This window comes from Aricia agestis, chromosome Z (assembly GCF_905147365.1).
Source record: "Aricia agestis chromosome Z, ilAriAges1.1, whole genome shotgun sequence".
Classification (NCBI taxonomy): Eukaryota; Metazoa; Arthropoda; class Insecta; order Lepidoptera; family Lycaenidae; genus Aricia; species Aricia agestis.
In genome coordinates, this window is record NC_056428.1 from 8,665,656 (window position 1) to 8,679,593 (window position 13,938).

General features: G+C 38.5%; 1 protein-coding gene across 1 annotated transcript; it reads right to left on the minus strand.

Annotated features, from left to right (window-relative positions):
* Positions 1–1,289: 1,289 nt before the first annotated feature.
* On the minus strand, positions 1,290–13,937 carry LOC121738983 (equilibrative nucleoside transporter 4). Its single transcript, XM_042131281.1, has 10 exons — positions 13,207–13,937; positions 11,934–12,088; positions 10,521–10,724; positions 8,202–8,440; positions 7,777–7,852; positions 5,534–5,719; positions 4,836–5,023; positions 2,931–3,059; positions 2,382–2,493; positions 1,290–1,820 (listed from the first exon to the last, which is right to left on the minus strand). Exons 1-10 carry the CDS (start codon positions 13,371–13,373, stop codon positions 1,636–1,638), a joined length of 1,641 nt encoding a protein of 546 aa, XP_041987215.1. The 5' UTR covers positions 13,374–13,937; the 3' UTR covers positions 1,290–1,635.
* Position 13,938: the final 1 nt, after the last annotated feature.

Here is a 13,938-nt window from a genome sequence, read left to right on the forward strand (position 1 = left end):
ATTATGCTTGTTAAATATTATAGTTTGGAACACCAAAACTTTTAAATCCTTTATATTGAAAGATTCAGAAGATCAATTTAGTTACTTCTGAACCAACAAACAACTTTGAATGAAAACTCATCAAATCAGTAAGTGGTGTACGGCTGAATTAATTTAAGCAATGCTAAAATTCTCAAATACATTTTTTTAAAGACTCGGGAGTTCTGTTCAGCAACCTTGTATCCAAAAGCGGCAGATTTCATCCCTGGTTTGGTTCATCCTCCAAAAAAGCTTCTCGCCGGAAGCAGGAGGCTTACCAATCCTGGGCCAATGCAGTGTCTGCTCGGGATTTAAATACCAGAACAAATACATACATATACAATGGAGTACAACCTTGGCTATAGGTCCCTCAAGAAAGAGATGACTCGGGCAAAGAAACAGCACGTCAATAGAATTGCTAAGAGACTAGACCGCCTCCCCTCGGGAACTCGTGCATTCTGGTCTCTGTCCAAAACTATTGAAGGGAATTTCTGCACGTAGGAAATAGTTCGTTGGCCCACGATGCAAAAGACTAATCCGATCTTCTGGTTAAGGTCTTTTCGCCAAACTCGACCCTAGATGACGGGTGACAGAAACCGCCGACCATACGCGAGGCACGAACATCATGTCGGATATTCGGTTTCATCAGCGCTCAGTGTGATTAGCCCTCTGTTCCCTTGATATCCAAGTCGAGTGGGCCTGACGGAATCCTATGCCTGCATGTTTTGATGAGCCTGCGAAACGCGGACAACCATTGGTAGAGTTGGGGTGGGTTGATCGTGCCATAGGCCATAACTATGCCTAAGCGGGGAGTGAAGCACCGTGGGGTTTTAGTGGGTAGTTCCTTGGATAGTCCCATACATACCCTGGCCGATGCCCCAATCCGCCGAGGATGCGTTAAGCCCATGTAAAAAAGGGCATACCTTGATATAAATCTTACATTTTGGTAGTATTTGCTTGGATTACTTCATAAAAAAACTTAAAATCCACATAATATGTTTCTATATAAATTTCGAAAATTTCTCCCGATTTGACATGGATTCCATCATTATATCACCACTTTTGTGAACGTGGTACCAAATTTAAGTTATCAGTGTTATAACCTACAAACTACAAAGAACGTAGCTTTTCAAAGGTAAAATAATGTTGAAAATCAGTTCAAATTTTGTTTTTTTTCAGAAGATAAATTGATTTAGGTTAGGAACCTACTTACTATTCCTCCGCAAACTAATTTTATTGTACTAAATTTGTTAACTTTAGCTTAGTCCCGGAAATACCGGTTTTGCTTAAATGGTTCGGTATTGCGACCCCTAGTAGCGTAGTAGTACGAACTCCGCCATTAATATAAGTAAATAATGTTTTCAAAATTAATATTAGGGTACCGCGCGGGTACGAACTACGAACTATTTCTGTGATTGTATTAAACGTTCATGGATGACAAACCAGCACGTGCTAAGTTTTATTCACTATATTTATGATTGGCTGACTTCCAATAATCGACCAATCAACAACGCTGTCGAAAAATGAAACACCTGTCACAATCTCAGAAAATGTACAAAAACCGGGCATAAAACTGTCATTGTCAACGAAACGATTCTAACCTTCTTTATAAGTACCTTAATGTACAAAAGGGATTGTGATATTGGAGGGGGTGGTAGTTACAGGGGGGAGGGTGGGTAACACGGGGGTGGGGTAGACCCGGCAGGGGGCCTCCGCGGGGGGACCGAGCATGCTCAGCAGGAGATACGATACGAGGGACCCTGATAGTAGACCCCCGTTGTAAGACAGCGTCATCATGTTACCTGGAAATAGATGATGTTAGTATTTGAGCTGAAGAAGTAACTAAAATTAACTTTAAAACGATGGAATCGTCTAGTAATAAAAAAAATACAATTTATAGACCGAGAGACTATTTTTTTTTATACGAAATCTTCAATTTTGTAACAGTAGTCGCATCTGCTATTTCTAATGTTAGATGATTATTCATTTACTTGAATACATTGCTATATTATTGCGCGGTAATATTTCAATTTGAAATATACTTATGCCTTGAAATACTTTCTGAGCAAATACCCAAGAAATTGCTTGCTTTTTTATACAAGCTTACAAGTAAGACCATACTAAACATTAAGTGCCTGTTTCACCACTTTCTGATAAAGTGGCGAATTGGCTATTCACAATTTACAAGTTAAGTGGTGGATAGCCTATTCGGCACTTACCAGGAAGTGGTGAAACTGGCCCTAACAAAGCTATAAAATCTTTCGCTGGTTTACTAAGAAAATTAATAATAATATTGCATAATATTTTTTTTATTTGTAATGAATACCTAACCTTCCTAAAAAAAGCAATGTAAGAAATCTTACCAGCAATCTCCCGATGTTCTCTACCAACTCTAGATGGCGCTAGTATCATAGGCACCGAACCGAATAGACCGTTCGAGAAACCCAGCACGACGGAAAACATGATTGGATACATCTGGAAACAATTTGGCATTTTATTTTAAATTATTATCGGTTTCAACCTACGCTTAAACACAACATTAATAATTTGTCTTAAGTATTTAATTATTAAAATAAAGTGTAGGTAAATATTTTAGAGTAGATATTATAACATTTATTCCACCAAGACCTTTTCAGTATCCGAGTTCCGAATCTTGGTAATGAAGGCAGGGCCGTGCGCCCGTGCCCGCTTTTTTCCCTTCGACTCCTTGATTATGAATAAGCAATAACTCTGGACTATATTATCTAGTTAGGGTTGCCAGGAGTCCGGATGAAGCGATTATTATGTTTTGCAGACTTTTTCTTGCCTTCTTCTGTATAATTATAATATGTTGTATACTTTTTTCTTTTAGTTTTTTCATTAACGGGATTGCCTTCGAAGATTTGGCAAAATACTATATCTATCTCTCTCACATCTCCGACGATGTGCGGCGAGTAGCGCGGCGCGGCGCACAGCAGCAGCAGCGGCACCAGCAGCAACCGGCAGCCGCTCGCCATCAGCAGCTGGCTGCGGCTCCACTCGTACGGCCACGCCGCCGCGATCTGGGTCAGCAGGAAAATTTCAGCTAGCTAAACTTAGGGCTCCCACACATTTACTACGATTTCGCATCGCATAGCAATGTCATTTTTAGTATGAGTTTTGTCGCAGATATTTTGCGATGCGACGTCAATTCGCAGTTATATGCAGAACTTAGGCGTAAAATAAAAAATATATATCTAGGTAGAGCAGAAAATAGAACCTCCTCCTTTTTTGGAAGTCGGTTAAAATGGATTCACTTGAAGATAACGTGACAGAGCTTTTTACTGCTTCGGTGTATATTAGTGATCGAAGGCTTCGGTACATATTCGGATACTATATAATAATAATTCACATACAATAGTCATCAAAAGATGGTGTATAATATTATTATTATATAAAATCTTCAATATTATAATATATTATGTAACATCACCTTCATTTGTTAAGTAATTCATATTCATTAAAATAGGCTTAGGAAGTTTAAGTATTGTGGTAATACAAAAACGCTGGTTCATAGTTCATACACATCTAGAATTATCTAGAAATCTCGTACAAAAGTAGATTATGATCGTTTACGAGTTATTTTTAAAACGAGTGATATTATAGGGCCAATTATTGTCAATTTGACCCTCGCGGTTATCTGACGTTTTTAGGTCATTAGGTCTTGCGCCTATTTACGGAAGCAAAACAAACCAATTATTCTTTTGTACTGTGCTGTGTTTAAATATTTTAATCTTCTTCCTCCTTTACTCCTAAACTTTTTAATATTATATAAAAATTGGTTCAAAAATTGGTCCAAGTGCGAGCCACAAAAAAGAACTCCCAGATTATCTCAGCAGATATGAAACCACGATAGTACGTGGATACGTGGTAGTGGGTGAAAACGTAGCTCTTTATTCAACTGTATAGCTATCATGGTTCTTGACATACAGCCTGGAGACAGACAGACGGACGGACGGACAGCGAAATCTTAAGGGTCCCACACATTAACAGTCCGCCTGCAGGCTCTGGTCGGCAGGCTGCCTGACATTCATTGACCGTCGATACAAAATCTACAAAATCGTCAGGGGTCTGAGATCTTTTCCGATTAACTGCCAGGCGGCGGCCTGCAGGTGAACTGTTAATTTGTGGGGTCCTTTAGTAATACTAGGGTCACTAGGGTCCCGTTCGTATCCTTTGTTACTTTTGTTACTGTTTCTCTTACAGGAACTCTATACAAGAAAATAGGGATACATAAATACCCTAATCTGTTATATAACTTGATTGTAGACATGAGTGGATGAAGAAGGTTACCAACATTTTATAACATAAGGACTATTAATTATTTTTGTCTTATTCTTTGAACATACCTTACTAGGTTTGTTCAAAGAATAAGACAAAAATAATTAGCTTAGCTATTTGATATTTATTTACTTATATACTTAGTAGCTTATATAATATAGTAGCATATATAATAGCTGTACATTAAAGCCCCATTTTTTGATTTCAAATCATTTTCTCGGTCTTAAAACCTCCAATTTTCAAATTATTAATTACTCACTTCGTCAGGCGCGGTCCGGAGGTCACAGGGGACATGACCCCCCCCCCCCCAAAATGTAAGGTAAAATTGAAAAATCTCAAAATATTGCTAAATAATAAAAGGAAATTTCTAGCTATCCCCTAACCATCACTTTGTCCGACCTTAGACAGCTGCTGTGAACCCAGAACCGTCCAAGGGCGCAGATAATATAAAAAGAAGAAGAAAAAGAAGTCCATAGATATAAAAAGAATTAACAGTGCGTCTAATACAAATCCCTTACCTTTCCAATAAAATCGAAGAAGTTAAACGAAGACATGAGTATGATGGGCATCCAGGAACCCAGCCGGCAGGAGGGCACCTCAGACGCGATCCCGGGGTACAGGCTCAGCGTGGTGAAGTACACCAGGCCTATCGACACCATGTACGGGTATATTGCTCGTGCGACCGCCCATCGCGCTAGTACGCCACCTGGAAAAAAAGAAAAAACTTTGGTTGTCTTCTTCTATTTAATAATATTATGTCTCTTTATTCTTATCTCATTTAATTATTTAATTATATTAAAAAAGTGAAGTGTTATTTTGTGTAGTTGATATGCCGCGGCCGCACATGCGTCTCTCGTACGAAGCTTCGTGCTATGAGAGTTGAGACGATACCATTTGACGATACACGCAAATCGTCCAATGGTATCATTTTAAGCGCGAAGCACTACGCAAGTGCGGCCCGGGCATTACTAAAGAACTTAACCTATCGAAAGTAGAACGCTAGATTTATGGATTTGCAGATTGTCGTGGGCAATATGATCCTGATTATACCAAACCAAAAACATGATGTTTAAGAAACTTACTATTAAAATTCCCATTTAAAGCTCATCTTGGTTCTGTGTTTTGTGTTGTGCATGTTCTTTCATAACGAAGGAAATAATGCAGGATCAATTCTAATCCAGTCAGGCGCTAATGGGCCTTAAAGTCCCACACTCACGTTTAAAGTTCCTCCACGACGTCGGTCGCTCGGGGGCCTCGAACACCACGTCCTCCACCTTGTAAGAAGGTCTGGAAGACCGAGCTGATGGTGAGCGCGGCTCCGACACGCTCTCTAACGCGACAGGTAACGTCGCGGTAGGCGAGTACACGGGGTTCGCGAAACTGAACGCGCTGTCTGCTTCCGCTGGTAAAAAAATGTATGGCACTCGGAGACTAGCACTTTTTATCTACTTATCTATACTTTATAATACATATTATAATTGGGAAGAGTTTGTTTGTTTGTTTGTTTGAACGCACTAATCTCAAGAACTACTGGTCCGATTTGAAAAATTCTTTCAGTGTTAGATAGCCCATTTATCGAGGAAGGCTATAGGCTATATTTTATCGCGCTGAGACTAATAGGATCGAAGAAATAGAGGAAAGTGTGAAGAAAACGGGGAAATTATTTGAAAGAACTAATTACTGGAGCAATTGTTATGTTATTTGGCACACATGAAGAAAAGATTACGTGAAAGAACGTAGGTTTCTTTTTTTGCAGAAAAATGTACGGTTTCCGTGACATTCCTACTTCATAGGAAGATTACGCGGGCGAAGCTGCGCGGAACATCTAGTAAAATAATAATTCGCATACGTCTAGTCGCACATACACAAACACCGTGCTGAAGTCTGGCAACGCCGCACCGACCGGCACAGCGATGGTTGCCACCGCAGTGTTAGCTTCTTTTCGTAACGGAATTTCTTGATTTGGTCGTCTCTCTCAAAGCCCGGGACAAAAGCTATGCAATAGCTTAAAATATCATCGTCAGGCTGTTTAATTACTTGTGTAAAACCTACACACTTAGGTAAAATACTTGGCAAAAGTCTATTACTCCTACGGTGCAATTTTGATAATTTATGCATAGGCATAAATTATCTCTTACCTCATGAAGAATAGCATGAAATTATACTATCTACAGTCCACACATATTTAAACGATTGACGTCAATCAAGGGCATGGACGAATAATAAGACCCTCTTAACGTTTATATTATAGTAATTTGTATTTTTTATTAGGCCACGAAACATGGAAACACCGTATAATGCTAGTACAAACTTTTTATATGAATTTTCAATAATAATATCCAAATACCTACTTAAAACTCTAGATAATATATAAATAATAATCTCATTAGCTTTCTATATCTAAATTCCAGACATTTGCGGAACATAAGCGGTGCTTGTTTTTGCTGCATTATCATTTCCTTATTTAAAGATATTCTATTATAGATAAGTTAATTAAACAGACCTATTAGGCATGTTATGAGATATAGACAGGAAACAATAGATCGATTATGATTTCCTTGTGCACAAACGTTACATAGGTATATTAATATGCAATTAATGGTGTTATAATGCATAATGCAGCTATGTGCACGTTTTTGATTCATTAACTGGACAAAAAAAAGGTGAACAAAGAAACTATTAACCTATTAACACTTTTGTACTGTCATTCTTAAACACGGTGGTTTTATTAACACTTTTGTATTGTCATTCATAAACTTATAGTAACGCAGGTGTAAGTACGTCTTGCCGCTATAAAAAGTAGACAAACCCCGTGTTAGAGCAACTCTGCCTTATAAACGTATCCGTCCATTAGTTTTAAAATCTATTTAATTACATTGGATAGCATCAAATAATCAAATTTAGTTTTTTTTTTAAATTCATGTTCAAATTTCAATACGATTCTTTTTTTAATTAAGTACTTAATTTTGTTTTAAAAGTAAAATGTAAGTATTTTTTTTTTCGACAAAAATACAACCAACATATTTCGCAATCGCATTTCCTTGTCGCGTTAAATTTATACGTGGAAGAGCCATGCTTCGGCACGAATGGGCCGGCTCGACAGGAGAAATACCACGTTCTCACAGGAAACCGGCGTGAAACAGCGCTTGCGCTGTGTTTCGCCGAGTGAGTGAGTTTACCGGAGGCCCAATCCCCTACCCTATTCCTTTCCCTACTCTCCCCTATTCCCTCTTAAAAGGCCGGCAACGCACCTGCAGCTCTTCTGATACTGCGAGTGTCCATGGGCGACGGAAGTTGCTTTCCATCAGGTGACCCGTTTGCTCGTTCGCCCCCTTATTTCATAAAAAAATTAATACGTGTGAGATTTATATCGGCGGAATTACAGACACCTAAATAAGCTTTATTAATATTATAAGATCAAATTAAAACAGAATATATCAAAGTATTTTTGTTACATACCGGTGCCAGCAGTAGAGGCGACAGGGCTTTGTAGTTTCAGCACTCCGTAGCTCGGCTCGCCAGCTTCACTTTCCATCTGAAACAAATTATTTATCTATTTTTTATAATTACTATCAGAATCATTGACATGTTAATATACTCATAATGAAGAAAATTAATGTTTTATTTTTATTTCGCCAGATTTTTTTTTTTATTTCCGTTTGGACACATTATACCTAAGCTATGGCACGAACTCGCAGAAAGAAAGTTTCGCTAATCAACACAGTTACCTAACAGAATAGAGCTTTAAATGCTTCATCATTCATCAAGCATCAATAGCCATTCTTTTTCCTTGAAAGTCCAGTCGGTCTATTGTTCAGAGCCTGCATTATAATGCAAATATACAAAAATAAATCTTTGCCCTGTCAGTATATAAATATACGAACCAAAGTGGCATCCTCAGTGGGGTTCAGATGGAGCTGTATGCGGCGCCTGTGTCGGGACTCGTTGGTGAGCCTCAGGTAGTGCTGGACCAGGGGATGCTTCATCATCACGTGGTGCAGCATCGAGTGGCCCAGCAGGATGAGGATGGAGAAGATGAAGAACATGAATGTGCTCCGCTTCGGCTGCTTGAACCAGTACTTCGTCACGATCCTGTCTAGGGAGACCCAGAAGCCTGCGGCACCTGAGAGTTATTGAGCTGCATTATACCTAAGGCTTAAGGAGTGAGCACACTGAGACGGGCCGTGCCGGGGCTCAGCGTGCCGGGACTCATCGCAAAAATCCGCCTCCATACAATTTGTATGGAAGCGGATGCGCGTATCGCACACTGTGTCGGGGGCGTCGGGGCGCAGCGGATTTCCGCTTCCATACAAATTGTATGGAGGCGGATTTTTGTTTATTTAATACTAGCTGTTGCCCGCGACTTCGTCCGCGTGGACTTCAGTTTATAGCGCGCGATGTCAACAAAATTGGTGTCAAAAGCTTTTATAAAAAAACCCTGGTACCCCTTAAATCAATAGAGCTGTGCAGTGTGCACACAATAAGTATTTCATTTTTTTATATTAAACTTTATATTTTATGCCAAATTTTAAAGCTTATTTAGCCCTCCAATTACACAACTTTACCCATAAACTATTTATCATTGATAGGTTTAAGGTTACGTCACTGCACAGATAAAGTACTGAGTTTTTTTTATACCGTAGAATAGATATAACAATCGAAAAAAATCGAAACTTAAATGTAAGATGATACCACGTCTTATAGGAAGACTTTTGAGCAAGCGTCAGCGCGATGTAGAAGACGCACGGCGCCATCTATTATGAATTGTTGGAACTAACTTAATTTGAACAAATTTACGCATTTTCACCCCCCTACAACCCTTTTTTCCAGTAAAAAAGTAGCCTATGTCCTTTCTCAGGCTTTAGACTATCTGTATACAAAATTTCATTACAATCGGTTCGGTAGTTTTGGCGTTTGGCGTGAAAGCGAGACTGACAGACAGACAGACAGACAGACAGAGATACTTTCGCATTTATAATATTAGTATAGATTATGTGCACACTGCACAGCTGTTTTTGGGTATTTTGATTAATTAAGGGCCACGCTACACCGGAATGGCAGCGGCGAGGCGAGCACTTTCAGCGCTGCCATTCCGGTGTAGCGCGGCCCTAAGAGGGGTACCACTTACCAGGGTTTTAAAAAGTTTTTAAATTTGACACAAATTTTGTTGACACCGCGCGCTATAAACTAAAGTCCACGCGGACGAAGTCGCGGGCAACAGCTAGTACATAAAATATGTTTAAGATTTTTGAAATTTTATTTTAATACACATCCAAGACCCAGGAACATTGAAAACTTTTTGTTCCGCCTGCGGGACTCGAACCCAGGACCCCCGGGATGAGCGCTGGCCACGCGCAATGCGAATTCATTTTCATCGATATTTTCATGGAAATAAGATATTTTCCCACATCAAAATGTAGCCTATGTCCTTTCTCAGACTCTAGAATAACTGTATACAAAATTTCATTGCAATCGGTTCAGTAGTTTTGGCGTGAAAGCAAGACAGACAGACAGACAGACAGAGATACTTTCGCATTTATAATATTAGTATAGATTATATGCACACTGCACAGCTGTTTTTGGGTATTTTGATTAATTAAGGGCCGCGCTACACCGGAATGGCAGCGGCGAGGCGAGCACTTTCAGCGCTGCCATTCCGGTGTAGCGCGGCCCTAAGAGGGGTACCACTTACCAGGGTTTTAAAAAGTTTTTAAATTTGACACAAATTTTGTTGACACCGCGCGCTATAAACTAAAGTCCACGCGGACGAAGTCGCGGGCAACAGCTAGTACATAAAATATGTTTAAGATTTTTGAAATTTTATTTTAATACACATCCAAGACCCAGGAACATTGAAAACTTTTTGTTCCGCCTGCGGGACTCGAACCCAGGACCCCCGGGATGAGCGCTGGCCACGCGCAATGCGAATTCATTTTCATCGATATTTTCATGGAAATAAGATATTTTCCCACATCAAAATGTAGCCTATGTCCTTTCTCAGACTCTAGAATAACTGTATACAAAATTTCATTGCAATCGTTTCAGTAGTTTTGGCGTGAAAGCAAGACAGACAGACAGACAGACATAGATACTTTCGCATTTATAATATTAGTATGGATTGATTAGCACTGTCGCGAATAAAAACACCCATAATGACAAGGCTCATAAATAAAATAGTAAACTTATACTTCGTAATATCTTACTTTCACCCGCCATGACAGCCTGAGTGTACCGCGGTGGCAGACAACCCGTGAATCCGTAGTATGACGCCTGCTGGATGGTGCAACCGAACGCAACCACACCGATAGCAATCAGGTTGATGGTGTACGACACGTTCGTGGAGAAACCGTCCCAACCGATGTTGCAGACCGCCACGAACAGCATGGTCGCCAGAGATAGGAGAATACCTAAAAATATTGATGTTACTTTAGAACTGTCAGAGAAATTATTTCGTAGGCGGATGGAAGACCTACGTAATTTGATCGCGTTGTGTTAAATCCAGCCGACAGATCAGATCACAATCAACATTGGATCCGACCAAAAGACGTTGGTCCGCCATATGCTTTTGAATCAATTTCTCTGATAGTTAATAAGCTATGTTTTGTTAAGATTTTATGGTATAATACCCAATTATTGTCAATTTAAGAGTTTATCCTACAGAAATTCGTTATTACCATTGGCATTCATAGTATTTTCAAACAAAAAAAACGATTTTCACAGAAAAACAAAGCGTATGTGATTGTGCTGTCGGTTCTTGGTAGAAATATCATTTCAAATTGTAGAAATATCATTTCAAATTAAAAGTATAATACAGTAATACACTTTGTTTTAAACACAAATAAAACACAATCAGGTGTGATGATGATTGATGAATGGTTTCGAAACCGGTCGTGTATTTCGCTAAAAATAATAATTAATGAATATAGTGAAAAAAGGGCACGTAAAATTGATATAGTTTTGATACAGTTATGTTGAAAGCTTAAGTGTTCATAATAAGATTCAATTTTTAATAACACAAATCTCAAATACTACGCTGAATGAATATAAGAAAAGGCTGTAGTAATGTGAACATTGCACGCGAATGCGACAACAACACGAAGAATGCCGCAACACTTTATATTTTAAGTTCCAGTAATTTTCTTTCTTATTTGCTTTTATTGCGTAAAGCTTTTAAAGCGTTCAGTAATATAAAAGGGACGAAAATTTGCAAGAACTAATTGAAATTTCAATTAGTATTTCCGGGACTCCGCACGGAAAAGGATTTAATACAATTTTGCCCTGTTTTGCCCCACTGATTTTTTTCTGTTCCCACGTGATAATGTATGGAATTGACATAAGCGTTCGATAATATGACGTTGACGTTCGACTCGTCTTATGTCAATTCCATACATTTTGATCGGCGATTCTTTAACGAAGCGAAAACGAAAAAGTTTCGGCTAAATGACCTGTTTCTTTTACAATTACTCATTTTACTTTCACTAGCTAGAGTAGTATGTATTAGAACTCTGGACAGTAACAATATTACCAACTTTAAAGGTATTGTCGTGTTGGGGTAGTGGTGCTGGAAGTAGTCCACCGCCATGATGAAGTGGACGTGATGATGATGATGCTCTTACCGAAGGTGATCCTAGTGTTGTAGGTGAAGAGGTCAATGAGGAGGTTGTTGACGACGACGGCGACGCAGGCGGCCGCGATGTACACGGTCGACATGTCGAACATTATCGTCGTGTTGGGGTAGTGGTGCTGGAAGTAGTCCACCGCCATGATGAAGCTGGAATATTCCATATTTAAAGGAATATCAATATAAGGTTTTGTCCAGTTATGGCTAGTTTACGTTCCAATGTAAGCGGCGGTAACGCGGCGTTGCGGTGCATTCATAAACAGAACGGGCGGATTTTTAACTAAGCCATTACTAAACCTTATTCACTGTACAAGAAGATACACATAGAATTGACAGACTTCCTGCCTTTAAATGGATTTCTCATTTTAAAATGTACGGGAATTTGGTCGTCTACTAACAGGATGATTTTAAAATCGTTCTGGAATCAGCTGACTGGCAAATAAATGTAGACGGTGTATAATTTACATTGATAGTGTATTTTTTTAACTTCAGCAGTTTTCGTTTTTTTTTTAGTCTGAATGCTAGATTATATTATGTGTCACAACCTCCATAGTTTCTCTTATAACTATGAAGTAACTATAAAATTGTGTTAATCATATTAGATAAGTACGTTTTAATTTATTTTATAAAATGTGATAACAATAATTTAGTCAATAATTACTGTTAACCACGCTGTTAACCTCAAAGCAAGTATATTTAAATAAAAGTAGTAGTATTAAGCTTTGACTTATATATTATAAAAGTAGATATTTTCACAAATAGTGATTATAAATATGTAATATATGTAAATAATAAATATGTACTTATTACTAAAAGTTATTTATTACAAATCCAAATAATCACAATTAATTATTATAATAATTCACATCAAAATGATTTTTTTTTTCAGTTTTCATATTATGTCGTAGCAACTGTCGTAGGCCGTAGCCTGATTTAGGCTACGAGCTACGGCCTACACCGTAGCAGCCATTCACACAAGCATTGTTAATATTGACATAGTGTTGTTTATACTGTGATTGAGGTGTTAAAATCGATATCGATGAATTTTGATTTTCGTCACTTTCTTAAGAATTGACAAATATCCAAAAGTACACTTTACAATATATCAAACTATGCGATTAACTCATCAATTCCCAAGCGGCACCCGGCGGTCGCATAGCAATTGAAAATCTATTTTGTCTGCGGTTCCCACGATCAAGGTAAGTATTAAGAATTAAAATATTTAGTGATTATTATTTTATTTTGTATATGTCTTGGATGCTACCAACCTGTTAAAGGGCAGTAGAAACGCTGCTCCAGCCACGAAGAGAGTGAGATAGACGGAGTTGTACCGGTCCGCCGGCGGAGCCCCGGGCTCCGACATGTTGACGGCTTCGCCTCGGGCCGCTCGGATAGCTTCGATGCGGGCGTAGCCCCTGCCCAGTGTTTCATTCATATTTCACTTTATACCACCGACGCACTCGTGATACCCACACTTCGCCATTTTGAAAAAATCACGCACAAGACTCGCAAAATGTAGCCCGTGGTGTTACATAAAATGTTATTCAAGTTACATTACTATAGTAACATCACATTTTCGTCAATGAATTAGTTAGTTTATTTATATTTTAGTTTGTAACACAAACTTGTAAATAGACAAACATGCAAACATGCAAACATGCAATTTATAGCTAAATGATAAGTTGTGATGTTTTGTATTTACATGGTTTATTTTCTATTATTACAAGCTCGCCGCGGCTGAGCTTGACAGGAGGCAATAATTTCTCAAGAAATGCTGACGCATGCGCGTTGTAAATCGATTTTTAGAGAAGGGCACTGTCAAGGTATTTAGCGCTCGTTGACTATTGTATCAAATCAATTAATTAAAACATCCATGAAAACTATCGACATTTTATTTTTCCATCACCAAAATCGTTGCATAATTCGAAACAATCATAAATAACAAAAATTTATATTGCACTATTTGTCGATTAAGTTGGATTAATTATTCTATGTTATAT